General features: G+C 35.6%; 1 protein-coding gene across 1 annotated transcript in view; it reads left to right on the plus strand.

Moving 5' to 3' along the window:
* LOC150088053 (WD repeat-containing protein 17-like) overlaps window positions 1–13,910 on the plus strand; it is a 350,289-nt gene that overhangs the window by 165,632 nt on the left and 170,747 nt on the right. The window contains exon 12 of the mRNA XM_090369994.1: window positions 13,437–13,586. Within this exon, the coding sequence (XP_090226120.1) occupies window positions 13,437–13,586 (150 nt within the window). The remainder of the gene's footprint in view (window positions 1–13,436; window positions 13,587–13,910) is intronic.

Raw genomic sequence — 13,910 nt, forward strand, 5'->3', positions numbered from 1 at the left:
AAAATCAGTTTTATTTTGTTCGGTATTTTAATTTACAATCAACAATAAAGGTTTGTGGTAACTAAAGTAGGATAATTGAGACAATTCAAATTATTAACACTGGGATTAAAGACCAAGTCGATATACGATTGACCACAGATAGTAGATTTTGTAGGATCTGATGTGAATTCAAGATCAAATGTTGATTCCATGAAGTCGAGGATGTGCTTGCTTTTCAACATTAGATTTGTGATTTTGTCAAAATCTTTGAACACGTTTAGTTGATGTAACTTTCGGCATCGTCACAACTTAACTAAATGAAACACAACTGCACTGCTCGACAAATGTGAAGTAACTGAACGAAGTAGCTGCTTTAACGAGTTGTTCAACTCTCGAAAACTAAAAATCCGATTTGAAATAAATCTAGTTATATATCCTTGTAGAGCTCTCAAAGGGCAACAATTTTTTTGCTCAATTGTATGCAACTTGTTACGTACAATTGAGTTTTCTTGGGTGCATGCGTTGTACTTGTTGCGTCACTGCACTTGTTGCATCACTGCTATTGAGAGTGAAAGTAACCAAGGCGCAACAGCAAATGACCAAAATGTAAACATTTTAGTTTTTTCGAAAAAAATGATATTAAATATCAAAATTTCTAATTTTTTCTTGCATATTCGTCGACTGCATTATATACCTGACAAAATAAGCATAAATTGTTTATACTTTTGTCTATTAGTTTCAGAGATATAACAGCAGTTAGGAGTTGAACTTTTCGTGACACCCTGAGCACCTAGGGTACCCCCAGTATAGACTTTATTCATGTCAAAAAGTAAAAAGCAAACAAATACAAAAGATGTATTGAGTGAAAGGAACAGTATGCCTAATTTAAAATACCAGCATGATGTGCTGACTAAAAAGAAAAAATAGCTAATTAAAAGGCCAATGTAAATCAAACTAACCTGCTAAAAACATTTCCAATGAAATGTTAAGTATTTTTCCAAAGAAATCTTGAACTATGGAGAGGATATTTGCAAACCCAGAGCATTTGAGTGAAAATTAAAAAACTATGGCTTTTCTTCTAGCTTCTTTTTTACTGTTCTATTAAGAAAGTCCTTTTATGTTTCATCCTGGAAAATTAGAATAATTCAAGGGACTCTGTTTTGTTCTTTTTCTTCATTTCATTCTTCACTTTCATTTTCATTCTGTTTCTTCCCAAATAGCTCAGTGATATCTAGTGTTTTCCTTCTCCTCCCTCCTCTTTTTGATATTTTGTGATCTTTTCTGATTTTTGATATTTTTTGACCATAGTGATATTTTGTAAATTTAGTTATTTCTTCATTTGGGTTTAGTTAATTACTGTCCTGCACAGGTTTCTCTTTTGAAATCTTTTTAGCAAGTTAGTTTGAAATAGAATCTCTTTTTGCAGTTAACTCTGTGTTCGAATACATTGGATCATATAGTGTAGCGGTGTCCAACCTATGGCCCACGATTAATTTTTATAAGGCCCGCGTGGAAAGTGAACTAAAACAGCATTGATCGCCACTGCGTGTACAGGCATGCAAGTGTCCAGCTCAAACAGATACATGTGTTCAGGGCAGTCATATGTACACTAAATACAGTTATGTATTTTGATATAGCTTGTTCATTGCATTAAATTAATTATTAATCTGTATTTAATTAAAAAAAATCATTCTTAAAAATGTTCCAAAAGGGGAAAATCGATTTGGAGTGTCGTGTTTTTGATCCAAGGTGGACTGAAGACTATTTCTTCATTGATTACCACGAAGAAATTACCATTTCTTCATTGATTACCTGCGTGTGTTTTGTGTCAGGAGACTGTGTGAGTTTTTAAAGAATATAATTTAAAATGACTGATTCTAATCATAAATCTTATGATCAACATAAAGGAGTGCTGCGAAAAGAAAAGTGTTCAAAGTTACAAAACGAATTAAGAAAACAACAAAACATACTGAAAATGTGTCAGTCAAGAAATTTATCTGCTGTACGTGCCAGTTATCAAGTTGCACATTTGATCACTTTTGTGCAACGATGGTGAATTTGTTAAGCATTGTTTGTTAAAAGTTGTGGAAGAATTTGTCCGGAGAAACGAACAATGATACAAGATATTAGTTTGTCTCGACAAACAATTATGTGAAGATTAGAAGATATTGGAAAGAATTTGTTCAAACAACTTTTGGAAAACATAAAACAAATTAAATATTTTAGTGTGGCACTGGATGACAATACTGATGTAAATGACACAGCCCAACTCCTCATCTTCATACATGGAATTAATGATAATTTTGTACCAGTTGAAGATTTAGCTGATCTACAGATTATGCGTGGAACAACTACAGGTGAAAATCTTTTTGAACTTTTTGCCAATCTATCAAAAAGTTAGGATTAAATATTAAAAACCTAGACAAAAATATGATTGGTAAAAACATTGGGCTTATAGGTAGAATAACCAAGAAAATGATAGATATTGGAGCTGAAAGTCCAATTGGAATTCACTACATTGTGCATCAAGAAGCTCTTTATGGGAAAGTATTGGATCTCCAACACGTTATGAATGTGGTTATTTCAACTGTAAATTTTAAAAGATCACATGGCCTTAATGTGGCTGTTGAAACATCACCGAACATTTCAACACAGAAAAAGGGAAACCAATAAAACAGCTATCAAATATGGAGTGGCTGTTTGATCTTGCAATTCATACATACATTTCTAGTCATTTAAATGCTCTTAATTAAAAACTACAAGGGAAAGGAAAATTGGTCTGATTTGTTTGGTGACATTAAATCGTATCAGAATAAGTTGTTATTATTTAAATCCCAGTTGAGCAAGACAGTTTATTTCATTTTGAATGTGGTACTGAGCTAAGGGAAAAACACATTTCCAAAGAATCGTTGCCTTTTGTTATTACAATTACTTTTTGACAAGTTTGAAAGTCGATTTTCTTTTGTTTGAGAACCCATTTACTTCTATGGCTGAAAACTACAACCCCAGATTGCAACTTGAAATTATTGATCTTCAAGCCAAAATATGATTCAAAAATAAGTATATAGATTGCAAAAATAAACTATTTGAATTCTACAAGGCTTTCCCATCTGAATATTTTCCGCTAATAAAAGAAAATGCCATGAAAATGACTACTTTCTTTTTGATATAGCTTGTTCAATGTATGTTTGCAAGCAGATTTTTTTCACTCGTAAAATAAAATAAATATTTAAAAAGAAACAGAATAACAGATGAGCATTTTTTTTTATGAAAACCCCAAACACGAGAGGTATTAGAACCTATAGTACCATGCATGGGTTGGAGGTTGAGAAGACAAAAGAAGGTATTTATCGACTTGAACTTCTGTACACTGTAATTTTTAGGATATATGTATGAAGGAAGGTTGTTCCAGAAAACGGCAGTTCAATGAATAAACGAGGAAGATGAAAAGTTGGTTCTGTGAGTTTGAAGTTGGATAGTAAATGGATGTTGGCTGGTGGCAGCACGTGTTTGGACTGTTTTGAAAGAGAGAGCGGGAATTATAGAAGCAAATTCAGAAGAACAGTGCCCGTGGAAGTATCTGTAGAAAAGGCATGCAGCAGAAACAGTACATCTATGAGACAGCAAGTGGAGAGACTCTGTTAGAGATCAGTCATTAATTAACCTAACTGCCCTCTTCTGAATGGAATCTAGAAGTCTGAGAGGTTTTAGGGGCATCGCCCCAAATGTAGGAACGATATTCCATGGTAGGATGGATTTGCGATTTGTACAGAGTGAACAGCTGTTTGGAAGAAAAGTAACGCCGAGAGCAAAAGAGAAAACAAAGTTTTTTAAATGCAGAGGAAGCAATATTTGTAATGTGCTTATGCCAAGAGGGATTAAAAGTCGGTAATCCCCAAAAGAGATATATCATCTTGCCTAGAAATCGGAGTGTCACCAAAGATTAGCATAAGAGAGAAGAATCCTTTTTGTGAGATATAAGACAGGACTGAGTTTTAGGACTGAAATCAAGTAAGTTGTCTTTGCCCCACTGAAGATTTACCTGGAGATCAGCATTTAAGGAATTGATGGCGGATATTCGAGAAGTTGAAGCTGATTGAACAGGGCAAGGTTTCTCAAACTGGAAAGTGGAATGCAATGTGCTATCATCAGCAAAACTATGGATAGGATATCTGATCAATGAAAGAACGTCATTAATATACAAGAGGAAAAGAATGGAAGAAAAGAACTGAACCTTGGGAGACACCAGCATTAGTAGTGATGTTAGAAGACAGAGAGCCATCTGCCATCACCCTCTGTGAGCAGTCAAAGAGAAAACTGGATAACCAATTACAAAGAACAGGTGGCAAACCATAAGATGGAAGCTTGTTTAGAAGATCTTTATGCCAGATACGATTGAAAGCCTTTGAGATGTCATGAGCAACTTCTTGTGTTTCATTGAACTTTTCCATTGAATTTGTCCATAAATTGGCAACATAGGCCAGAATATCACCTGTGGATCGACACTGACAGAATCCATACTGGCAATCGTTGATCAGAAGGAAGGTTTTTAGATAGTTTTAGAGTTGGCGGTTAAGTGATTTCTCCATTACTTTAGAAAGAGTAGAAGTAATTTTATTAGTTTAAATTGTCATATTAACTTATTTTCTAGAGTAGCTTTATATTCCTAGTTACGATACTTAGTTTAAAGTTTAACTTAGACAGAGATTTTGTAGATATTACTTAGTATCGGTAAAGGTATCAAATCCACGTGTCACAAATTGAACGAGAGGTCTTTTTTTTTTTTTTTTTTAACCAAATTTAGTCGATTTATTAACCAATTGTTATATCAAATTATCTTCTATAAGTAGATTATAGACCTAGTTAGGATCCTTAGTTTATTCTAAATTGAGATAGCGAGATTTGGAAGCTAATCGATACTTACGAGTCCGTAGAAATACCGTTTGTGAATTCCCGCCATTTTTACACGATAGCATAAGCTTAGTGTAGTATAGTGCATAATATAATATTGTCAATTAATCAGTAAATCTATTAATCTTGATAAACTTTATTGTCAATTAAATTGTATTTTTAACTCTATATATAACGACTTAATCGTAACAAATAATTAATACATAACTATAGTGGTACACGTGATACGGAAGTTGTATAAAGGGAACTCGTAGAAAACACTAGATACCGAAAATATATATATATAACATAACTGTTTTGGGATATAACTTAAGGATTTAATTTTTGTTTTGAATTTTATTGAATTAAATCGGAATCATGACTCTGACCAGAGCAGCAAAGCAAAAGGCTCAAGCTAATGGGAGTGCTGTGGTTCAGGGGAGAACTGAGGGGGGCAGTTGCCCTCTGAATCACAGTCTTTTAAAATGCACTGTTTGCTTGATGTTTGCGGAGCAGTCGGGTACGGGACATGATACTGCCAAGGGGGATGTCTTTGTGTGTGCACGATGTAAGGAGTGCAAGGAAATCAGGCGACAACTCAGTGTTGTTATGGGCCTTTATGAGAGCTTGAAGGACAGGGTGGATGCCCTCGAAGGAAATAAATTGAGGGGCCCATCAAGCTCTCAGCTGCCCACATCAACGCCAGAGCTTGCACTTGGTCATTCAGGCAACACAGAGGCAGCCCCCTAGGCAGAATGCGCTGGTCCCACAGGAACTAGTAGTTGTTGGTGACTCTATTGTCAGGGAAACGGGGAACATGCTTTGTAAAAAGGATAGGTGGAATAGGACCAGGGTATGTCTGCCAGGGGCAAAGGTTGATGACGTTGTAGAGCGGATATCATCTTTTAAGGGCACAAAAGGTGATATAGTTGTACACGTTGGCACTAATGATATTAAGAATAGGAGACCGGCGGAATTACTTAGCAAGTACAGGTCACTGTTGAAAAAAAGCCGTGAATTAGGGTTGAACTTGAAAGTGTCTGCAATTCTGCCCAGACACGATAGGAGGGAGTATATGATGAGAGCCTTGTCGATCAATTCGGCCCTGGAGGGATTGTGCAAGGCTCAAGGGGTAGAATTTTTTTCAGCCTGGACTGTACTTGTTAACAGGAGAGATTGCTTCTACAGGGATGGGATACACTTAAATAGAAAGGGTGCAAGAATTTTTGCTGATGCTGTCGAGGCAGTGTTAGGTGGGTCGGAAAACTGCTAGTTGGGGGGGATACAAGGACTAATAGATTAACAGTAGCCACTGGCAGAGGTGGAAGTGATTCTTGCACTGCTTCTATTGAAATGAGCAGAAGCCTGGAAAACAAGATGCAGGATATTTCAGAGACTGCTGGTAGTCATTGCGGTACAAGTAAACACATGGGTTGTGTTAGGGTAGCTTAGAATAGAAACAGGTGCATGTATACCTGCGTGTACACCAATGCTAGGAGTTTGGTAAATAAATTTGATGAATTTGAGGTATTGCTCAAAACATCAAAGGCAGATATTGTTGGGATATCAGAGACGTGGTGTCACACAGATATAAGTAATGCGGAACTGGAATTTGGGGAATACAATGTGTATAGGAAGGATAGACAGGACAGGAGGGGAGGAGGGGTTATGCTATTAATTAAGAAACACATAAAGTCCAAGGAAGTGAAGCCAGTCAACATCGATGGACAGGGCAGTGTCGAGTCAGTTTGGTGTGACATAAGCATAGGGAAATCAAAATTGAGAGTAGTAGTGTGCTATAGGCCTAATGACTCTGATGAGTATAATAAGATATTGTACAGGGAAATAGAGTGGGCCAGTAAATCAGAGAGTCTTATAATGGGGGATTTTAATTTCCCAGATATTGACTGGAATTTGTGGATTGGTCACTCGCACACTAGCAAGGCTTTTGTGGATTTATTGGATGATTGTTTTCTACATCAGCATGTTCGTGAGGCAACAAGAGGGAGCAATACTCTTGATCTGATTATCAGTAGTGATTCTTCATGCATTAAGAATCTGCAGATAAATGAACCACTAGGTGGCAGTGATCACAGTGTGTTGAAGTGGGATTTACTCAAGGAGGTAACTACCATCAGAGGTAAAGGGAAGGGTTTTTGTTTTCGTAAAGGCGACTATGATGGTCTGAGACAGTATTTAAATTCTATACAGTGGGACCAACTGATGATGTTACCAACAGCAAACTCAAAATGGGAAGCATTCAAGGAACTAATCTTGGAGGCTACCAGGCTTTACATACCAACTAAGAAATATTGTTCAAGGTTTAGGCCTAAATGGTTGTCAGATGAATTAATGAGACATGTGGCAGAGAAGAAAAATGCATGGGATACATACAAATTAATGGGTGACATGGAAGCCTATGATAGATATAAGTTGGTCTGTAACCAAGTCACAAAGGAGATTAGGCAGGCAAAGGCAGACTACGAAAAATCCTTGGCAAAGGATGTAAAGAAAAACAGAAAAGAGTTCTTTACATATTTGAACTCGAGAAGGAAATTAATGAATGAGATTGGTCCACTGGATATTGATGGTTCAACAGTTGAGGATCCTGCTCAGGTGGCTAACAATCTAAACGAGTATTTTGCATCCACATTCACGCATGAGGAGTTATTCAGGAAGGAGAATGATGTAGGTAAAGTAAACATTGGCAGTGAGCTGGATGATTTTGTAATAACTGAGAGGAAAGTGGAGGAGAGATTGTTGAGGATAAACATAAAAAAGGCACCTGGGGTGGATGGGATCTATCCAGTTATATTAAAGGAGGCAGCAAAGGAAGTATGCAAACCCCTACCCATAATTATGAGAGCTTCTTTGGACTCAGGGGAGGTACCCATAGACTGGAGATGTGCAAATGTAACCCCAATTCACAAAGGAGGATCAAAGGCTGACACAAGTAATTATAGACCTGTTAGTTTAAATTCTGTTCCAGGTAAATTAATGGAGGCACTGGTTAAAGAAGCACTGCATTATCATCTAGACAAGAATTCAGTTATAGCTCAGACACAGCATGGTTTTGTTAAGTGCAGGTCTTGCCTGACCAATTTGATTGGGTACTATGATGTAGTCACAAAAGAACTGGATGCAGGGAATAACTTTGATATTATATATTTGGATCTTAGAAAGGCTTTTGATACTGTTGCACATGGAAGACTGCTGCACAAATTGGAGCAGTGTGGCATTGGAGGCAAATTGCTGCTATGGATAAGGGGATGGTTGAGTGGCAGAAGACAGAGAGTGGTAATCAATGGACACTGCTCAACGTGGACTAATGTTATTAGTGGAGTTCCTCAAGGTTCAGTGTTGGGTCCGTTGTTGTTTTCGGTGTTTATGAATGATATTGATGGTGGGATATCAAGTTTAATGTCCAAGTTTGCAGATGATACAAAGGTTGGCAGGGTCGTTAAGGACACTACTGACGCTATGCTGCTGCAACAGGATCTGGAAAGGTTGAACAGATGGGCTGAGAGGTGGCAAATGAAGTTTAACATTGAAAAATGTAAAGTACTACATATGGGAAACAGTAACCCCAGAGCAACGTATCAACTCTGCCGTACTAAACTGACAGTGGTGGAGAATGAAAAGGACCTGGGGGTAATTGTGCAGGCAGATATGAAGTTCTCTGAGCAGTGCAGACGAGCTGCAAGAGTAGCTCATGGTGTCTTGTCAATGACATACAGGAATTTTTCTAGCAGGGATAAGGAGGTGATTATTCCCTTGTATAAGGCAATGGTTAGGCCACATCTTGAGTACTGTATACAGGTCTGGAGGCCTCATTTCAAGAAGGATGTAGAACTGCTGGAACGGGTACAGAGAAGGGCAACAAGATTAGTGAATGGAACAAAGGGTTGCTCTTACGAAGAAAGGCTTAAGTTTTGCAAATTACAGAGTCTGGAGACTAGGCACCGGCGAGGTGATCTGATAGAGGTGTATAAGGCTTTGAATGGTTTGAGCATGCTCAATGCCAATGGGATTCTTCATCTTGCTCAGAATAATCACCTCAGAGGGCATAAATTCAAATTGAGGAAGGACGGATGTCGGATAGATGTGCGGAAATTTGCCTTTGGCCAGCGGGTGGTTGGTTGGTGGAACCGACTTCCATCACTTGTTGTTGAAGTTGATAGCCTGAACAAATTTAAAGCTCAACTGGACAGGTATTTCGAACGAACAGAGGGGTGAAATGGGAGTGGGTTTTTTTTTTTTTTTTTTTTTTGGCTGATGCTGAATAAGCTTGCTTTCTTGCATCATATGCCTCTACTAATGCTAATGCTAATGCTAATTTGATGGGTGAGATTTGTCACCCTTTTTAGGAACTGGCTGGATATGAGCAAATTTCCAAGCAGAAGTTAAAAAACACCTTTGGAATAAGAAAGTGAATAAAGGTGGCATAGAACAGGAGTAAGATCAGGAGTGCAGGTTTTGAGAACAAGTGGATACCATCAAGACCTGGAGCTCCATCGAGAAATACCATCAGGACATAATCTTCATTATGTATTGAGATTGGCGTCACAAATTTGCAACCAAACTTTGAACAATTATTTAAAAATATCCAGTCTCAATCATCTTATTAAATTTTAAGTTTTGTCCAATAAATGTTATTGTGTATTGTACCTAATAAAATTTTCAAATATTTCAATTTTAAGTTTATCATTATATTTATTTATTCACCTTAATATTGAAAAGTAGTAATCCTTTTCAGATTGTAAATTTTCTAAAATGAGAATTTAAAAGCAAAAGTAAAGTATTTTTTTATAAACAAAAGTAAGTCATATTTTTATGATTTTAATAAAATCTAAAAAAAATAAATCACTGACATATATCTGTTGCACATAAAGTGCTGGGAATTTGCATTTTTTTATGTATAGTTTGAAAAGAAAAAAACGGAAAAGAAAAAACTTTTACGAGTAACAAGATATAGAAAATGTGACAATTTTTTCTTGAATCACTCTGTGTGCCCCGCGAAACAAATCTAACTTTGAATATGGCCCCCGTATAGGAAATGGTTGGGCACCACTGATATAGTGTACTATGTATCATCAGTAAATGAAACAATAGGCAGCAGTAAATACAGTATATTGATATGGGATTTATTCATGAAATAATTACTTCAAGTGGAAGGGAATTTTTTTTTTTTTTTTTGCAAAAGTAATTACAGTGAACTTAGACATATTTTAAATTATCTTCACCTGTCCTTTTTTTAAATTCTCTTCATAGATGTTAACAAATGCAGATGCCAAATGCGAGTGTTCAGGGAAATAATCATAGAAGCTTCTAGGTTTTTTATATTAAACGAGAGATATTAGTATTAATATTGCCATACAGTGTAAGGAAGCCATGGGCTTTTGCTGCACTGGCCAAAAAATAAAAATAAAAAGTAGATAGGAAAATACAAATTATGCACTTCCCTCCTCACATATGTAACTATCAAGTTGACCTTTGAATTTCTTCAAACTGCCAGCCTCAAATACTTGCAATGTGTTCCAGTAATCGATAATCACTGGCTAAAAGAAAAATTCCACTCTAGTCTAAACCTCTTCCTCTGTAATTTGAATTTATGGTCCCTGGTTCTAGAATTTTTTATAACAGTGAAAATTCCACCATCCTTTATTTTACTAACCCCTCTCAATGCTTTGTAAACCTCACTCAGCTCCCCTCTGAGGTTCCTGATTGCCATGCTTTCTCATACAGTTGCCTTTTTGCTGATTTCACTATGTGAGCTACCCATCTTTGTACTCTTTCATGAGGGTCAATGTCTTTTTCAGATTAGGTCTCCATAGTTGGACATAGTATTCCAAATGCAATCTTACAATTGCCTTATACAGTAGGATTATGACCTCCTTATCTCTACAGGCTATTGTTTGATAAATCATTGACAATACATTGTTTACACTGCACAGAAAACTTCATATCTGCCTGTATCATAACTCCCAGATCCCTTTCTTAATTCAATCCCACCAAGTGTATAAATTATTTTGGGGTTTCTATTCCCAAAGTGTATGACCTTACATTTTGTCGCATTAAAACATAGCTTCCACTATTGAAACTTGTTTAAGTCAACCTGAAGTAGCACTGCTTGGCACTGATCATTAATGACTCTTCTGATCTTTCCATTTGTACTGTAGGATCATCTTCAAATTTTATATCATGCCCTTTATCCCTTCATCGATGTCATTTGTGAAAATCAGAAACAACAGTCATTGAAGAATCGATCCTTGAGGGGCTCTCAATTCTGACGTTACACCAATCGGAAAATATCCATTAATCACAACCCCTGCCTTATGCCCTGCAGCCACCCTGTGATCCATCTTAGAATCTTTCCAGTAATCCCAACACGTTCCAGCTTATACAGTAACCTCTCATGACAGACTAAATCAAATTCCTTGCCGAATCCAAATAGACTATGTTGAAATTGTACCCTACATGCAGTTCATGAGTAATTTTGTAAAAATAGCTTACCAGGTTAGTTAAACATGATTTTCCTTTAACAAAACCATGTTGTGTGTCCTTCAGAATGCCATTTCTGTAAACAAAGCATTCTCATGCTTCATTTACATTCAAAATCATCACGAAGGCCCAAAAAAGTTTTGATGATCAAAACGGTGCTGATAGTGTTTTTTGACAAACAATGATTCACAAAGAAGGAATTTTTACCCGAAGGGGAGAGAGTCAATGCTGCATTCTATGTACAGGTGCTTCAAAGACTATTGAAGCAAATTTCCTGGGTGAGGCTACAATTTCAAGAGAATGTAGCTGGTTCTTGTTGCATGACAATGCTCCTGCCCATTCTGCACTTGTTATGAAGACATTTCTGATGAAACATGGCATTGTATAGCTCAACCATCCACCCTATTCTCCTGATCTAGCACTGGCAGACTTTTTTCTCTTTTCCAAGATGAAAACTGCCCTTAAAGGAAAGAAATATGAGGATGTTGAGGACATAAAGAAAAATATAACCATCAAAATGAACATCATCTCTTTGAATGCCTTCACTCACTCTTTTCAGAAACTTTTAGAATAGTGTAATAAGTGCATTTAATCGTGTGTATTAGTTTGAATAAAAATAAAACCATTTTTGATCTTTGTGTTCTTTTTATTGCACAGTCCAGCAATTTTATTGTCCCACCTTGTATATCTGATAATTAAGTTCTCAAGAATCTAAACAAAGCTACATTTAACAGCAAAGAACATTGCTTACAGGGGATAAATTTAAGTATTTATTCAAATACAATTAAATAAAATTAATGTTTTACTTCATTCGATTTTCAATCACAAGGATCGTTCTACCCTGACAAGTACAGTGTGTCCACAAACCTCCTTTATAAAAATAAAATGTTATTGTGTGAACAGGGTACATGGTACAAATCTGAAATCACTTCCAGGTGATAGAGGATATCTTCAATTTTTTATTCACCAATTGGAAAATATGTGCTGCAGTAGATGGCAGCATACTCGTAAGACTGTAATCATTGAGAAATGTGTCCATCCCCATTAAAGTGTATTGACTTTCCTTCTTTGGATAATTCTGCAATATCTCCAGATATTTTTATATTTTGTATAAAAATATATATTATTTATTTATTTTTTTTTTTTTTGAAAATTTAGAATACTTTTTTTATGGATTTCCTAATTCTTTAAAAGAATTATCATTGTTTTTAATTTTTGAATAATATAAATATTTTAATGGGTTAAAAATATTTTAGTTTTATTTTCTGAGTCAGTATATAATCTTTTATCATTATTTTGTCTTTTATCATTATTTTTAAGTATTGTTCTGTATAAATTTATGTCATTTCTTTTTAGCACTCCTTAACCATTCTCACCACTCACTAGTAACTTACATTACCTGTCACAAACAGTTTCTACTCCAGTTTTGATGCCTTGAGTTATTCACCAAATTTTCTATTAAATAATAAATTTCGATAAAGAAAGAAAATCTTGATACTGTTACTGCTATTTTTCTCTGAATTCTAATGACCATTAAAATATCTGATTTTGTAATTTTAGTTTAGTTCTTATTTTTTTAACTTTAGTTCTTGTTTTTTAATAAAATAATGCCGACCGGGCTAGCCGGGTAAGTAAAGTGCCTGCCTGGCAACCCAAAGGTCGCGGGTTCGATTCCTGCCTCAGACTGGATATCACGATGGTGCCGAACCAACTGGTTGGTTGGATATCCCGGCCACGATACACAAAGGAAGCAAGAAAAAACTGGTTCCTTTGTGTATTGATCACATCATACGAAATAAATAAAATAAAATAAAATAAATAAAATAATTATTTTTAATATTTAACAGATCACCAGTGATTAAACTGTTTTTTTGGTCACATTTTCCATGTATAATATAAACTTTTAAGAAATAGATTCAGTAGCTTGAACATATAATCTAATTTAATCAAATAATACTATATGCTTTTAGATATGTAAATCATTTATTACTTTGTATGAGTTCCCTTTTGTATCAATGAATGTTTTCCATTTTTATTTTTCATCATTTACAAATTTATAATTCTAGGCTTGGCTTGTCATCCAAAACAACCTTTTCTCTTTGCTTCATCATCTCGTGACTCAACTGTCCGTCTGTGGTCTATGCTCCCTCTAGTATCAACCCTCTACCTTAAAACTGTAGCTAGGAAAAGCCTGGATCAAATATTTGGACCTACAGGCAGGGCATTCATTAAATATCTTATAAAAATTTGTATCTGATGCTCTTTGATATATTTACTAGATAAGTTTTGCATAAATGCGTATGCGTATTCACCAATTGGAAAATATGTGCTGCAGTAGATGGCAGCATACTCGTAAGACTGTAATCATTGAGAAATGTGTCCATCCCCATTAAAGTGTATTGACTTTCCTTCTTTGGATAATTCTGCAATATCTCCAGATATTTTTATATTTTGTATAAAAATATATATTATTTATTTATTTTTTTTTTTTTTGAAAATTTAGAATACTTTTTTTATGGATTTCCTAATTCTTTAAAAGA

This window comes from Mastigoproctus giganteus, chromosome 3 (genome assembly GCF_048544385.1).
Source record: "Mastigoproctus giganteus isolate SK-2022 chromosome 3, ASM4854438v1, whole genome shotgun sequence".
In the NCBI taxonomy this organism is placed as follows: domain Eukaryota; kingdom Metazoa; phylum Arthropoda; class Arachnida; order Uropygi; family Thelyphonidae; genus Mastigoproctus; species Mastigoproctus giganteus.